The sequence below is a fragment of the Hyperolius riggenbachi genome, chromosome 9, assembly GCF_040937935.1.
Source record: "Hyperolius riggenbachi isolate aHypRig1 chromosome 9, aHypRig1.pri, whole genome shotgun sequence".
Taxonomy (NCBI): domain Eukaryota; kingdom Metazoa; phylum Chordata; class Amphibia; order Anura; family Hyperoliidae; genus Hyperolius; species Hyperolius riggenbachi.
The window spans coordinates 266,431,160-266,433,463 of NC_090654.1; the positions used below are offsets into that span (position 1 = coordinate 266,431,160).

At 58.1% G+C, this 2,304-nt stretch overlaps 1 protein-coding gene across 1 annotated transcript; it reads right to left on the reverse strand.

Annotated features, from left to right (window-relative positions):
• Nucleotides 1-207: 207 nt before the first annotated feature.
• LOC137533618 (oocyte zinc finger protein XlCOF6-like) lies at nt 208-1,092 on the reverse strand. The gene has a single exon (XM_068254962.1). It carries the CDS (start codon nt 1,090-1,092, stop codon nt 208-210), a length of 885 nt encoding a protein of 294 aa, XP_068111063.1.
• Between the last annotated feature and the right edge of the window lie 1,212 nt (nt 1,093-2,304).

Here is a 2,304-nt window from a genome sequence, read left to right on the forward strand (position 1 = left end):
CACATTAAAACGCACACAAAACGCATAAAAAACGCATCTGCGTAGAAAAACAAACGCAAAATGCAGTAAAAACGCAATAGTAAATCGCAAACGCACCCTCCTAAAACACTACTTTTTCACGCTATGCCATATGTGAACCCAGCCTAAAGGATAGTTCTGGGGATAATACAGAAATCAGATTTAGTTACATGGGGCCTCCTCCAGCTCCTAGAAGCCTATGTGTCCCTCATCGCAGCTCCGCTCTCTGCCAGACTCCGTACTGGGCACTGACCGCTCGCCCACGCGTGTGCAGAAGCCTATGTGTCCCTCGTCGCAGCTCCGCTCTCTGCCAGACTCCGTACTGGACACTGACCGCTCACCCGCGTGTGTGCAGAAGCCTATGTGTCCCTCGTCGCAGCTCCGCTCTCTGCCAGACTCCGTACTGGACACTGACCGCTCGCCCATGTGTGTGCAGAAGCCTATGTGTCCCTCGTCGCAGCTCCGCTCTCTGCCAGACTCCGTACTGGACACTGACCGCTCGCCCATGCGTGTGCAGAAGCCTATGTGTCCCTCATCGCAGCTCCGCTCTCTGCCAGACTCCGTACTGGACACCGACCGCTCACCCGCGTGTGTGCAGAAGCCTATGTGTCCCTCGTCCCAGCTCCGCTCTCTGCCAGACTCCGTACTGGACACCGACCGCTCACCCGCGTGTGTGCAGAAGCCTATGTGTCCCTCGTCCCAGCTCCGCTCTCTGCCAGACTCCGTACTGGACACTGACCGCTCACCCGCGTGTGTGCAGAAGCCTATGTGTCCCTCGTCGCAGCTCCGCTCTCTGCCAGACTCCGTACCGGACACTGACCGCTCACCCGTGTGTGTGCAGAAGCTTATGTGTCCCTCGTCGCAGCTCCGCTCTCTGCCAGACTCCGTACCGGACACCGGCCGCTCACCCGCGTGTGTGCAGAAGCCTATGTGTCTCTCGTCGCAGCTCCGCTCTCTGCCAGACTCCGTACTGGACACTGACCGCTCACCCGCGTGTGTGCAGAAGCCTATGTGTCCCTCGTTGCAGCTCCGCTCTCTGCCAGACTCCGTACCGGACACTGACCGCTCACGCATCTGCGTAGAAAAACAAACGCAAAATGCAGTAAAAACGCAATAGTAAATCGCAAACGCACCCTCCTAAAACACTACTTTTTCATGCTATGTCATATGTGAACACAGAAATCAGATTTAGTTACCTGGGGCCTCCTCCAGCTCCTAGAAGCCTATGGGCTTGATTCACAAAGCGGTGCTAACCTACTTAGCACGTCTAAAGTCTTTAGACGCGCTAACCAGGGTGCTAAGTGGGTTACCACCGAATTTCTCAATCAGATCGCGCGCTAACTTTGCGCGCGCAAAGTTTTACGCGCGCAAAGTTTTATGCGCGCTAAGTCCCATAGGCTTTAATGGGCACTTCGCGCGGAGCGCCCTGTGCTCTGTGCAGTACGCGCGTAAAGTTTTGCGCGCGTAAAGTTTTATGCGCGAAAAGCTTGTTTAGACGTGCTAAGGGGGTTTTCACAGGCGTGCTAACAGTTAGCACCGCTTTGTGAATCAAGCCCTATGTGTCCCTCGTCGCAGCTCCGCTCTCTGCCAGACTCCGTACTGGACACCGACCGCTCGCCCACGCGTGTGCAGAAGCCTATGTGTCCCTCGTCGCAGCTCCGCTCTCTGCCAGACTCCGTACTGGACACTGACCGCTCGCCCACACGTGTGCAGAAGCCTATGTGTCCCTCGTCGCAGCTCCGCTCTCTGCCAGACTCCGTACCGGACACCGACCGCTCGCCCACGCGTGTGCAGAAGCCTATGTGTCTCTCGTCGCAGCTCCGCTCTCTGCCAGACTCCGTACTGGACACTGACCGCTCACCCGCGTGTGTGCAGAAGCCTATGTGTCCCTCGTCGCAGCTCCGCTCTCTGCCAGACTCCGTACTGGACACCGACTGCTCGCCCACGCGTGTGCAGAAGCCTATGTGTCACTCGTCGCAGCTCCGCTCTCTGCCAGACTCCGTACCGGACACTGACCGCTCACCCGCGTGTGTGCAGAAGCCTAGGTGTCCCTCGTTGCAGCTCCGCTCTCTGCCAGACTCCGTACCGGACACTGACCGCTCACCCGCGTGTGTGCAGAAGCCTATGTGTCCCTCGTCGCAGCTCCGCTCTCTGCCAGACTCCGTACCGGACACTAACCGCTCGCCCATGTGTGTGCAGAAGCCTATGTATCCCTCGTCGCAGCTCCGCTCTCTGCCAGACTCCGTACCGGACACTGACCGCTCGCCCACGCGTGTGCAGAAGCCT

Bases quoted from the DNA above. Each gene is read 5' to 3' on its own strand.
- LOC137533618 (XM_068254962.1), bottom strand. From the start codon at position 1,092: ATGCGTGAGCGGTCAGTGTCCGGTACGGAGTCTGGCAGAGAGCGGAGC.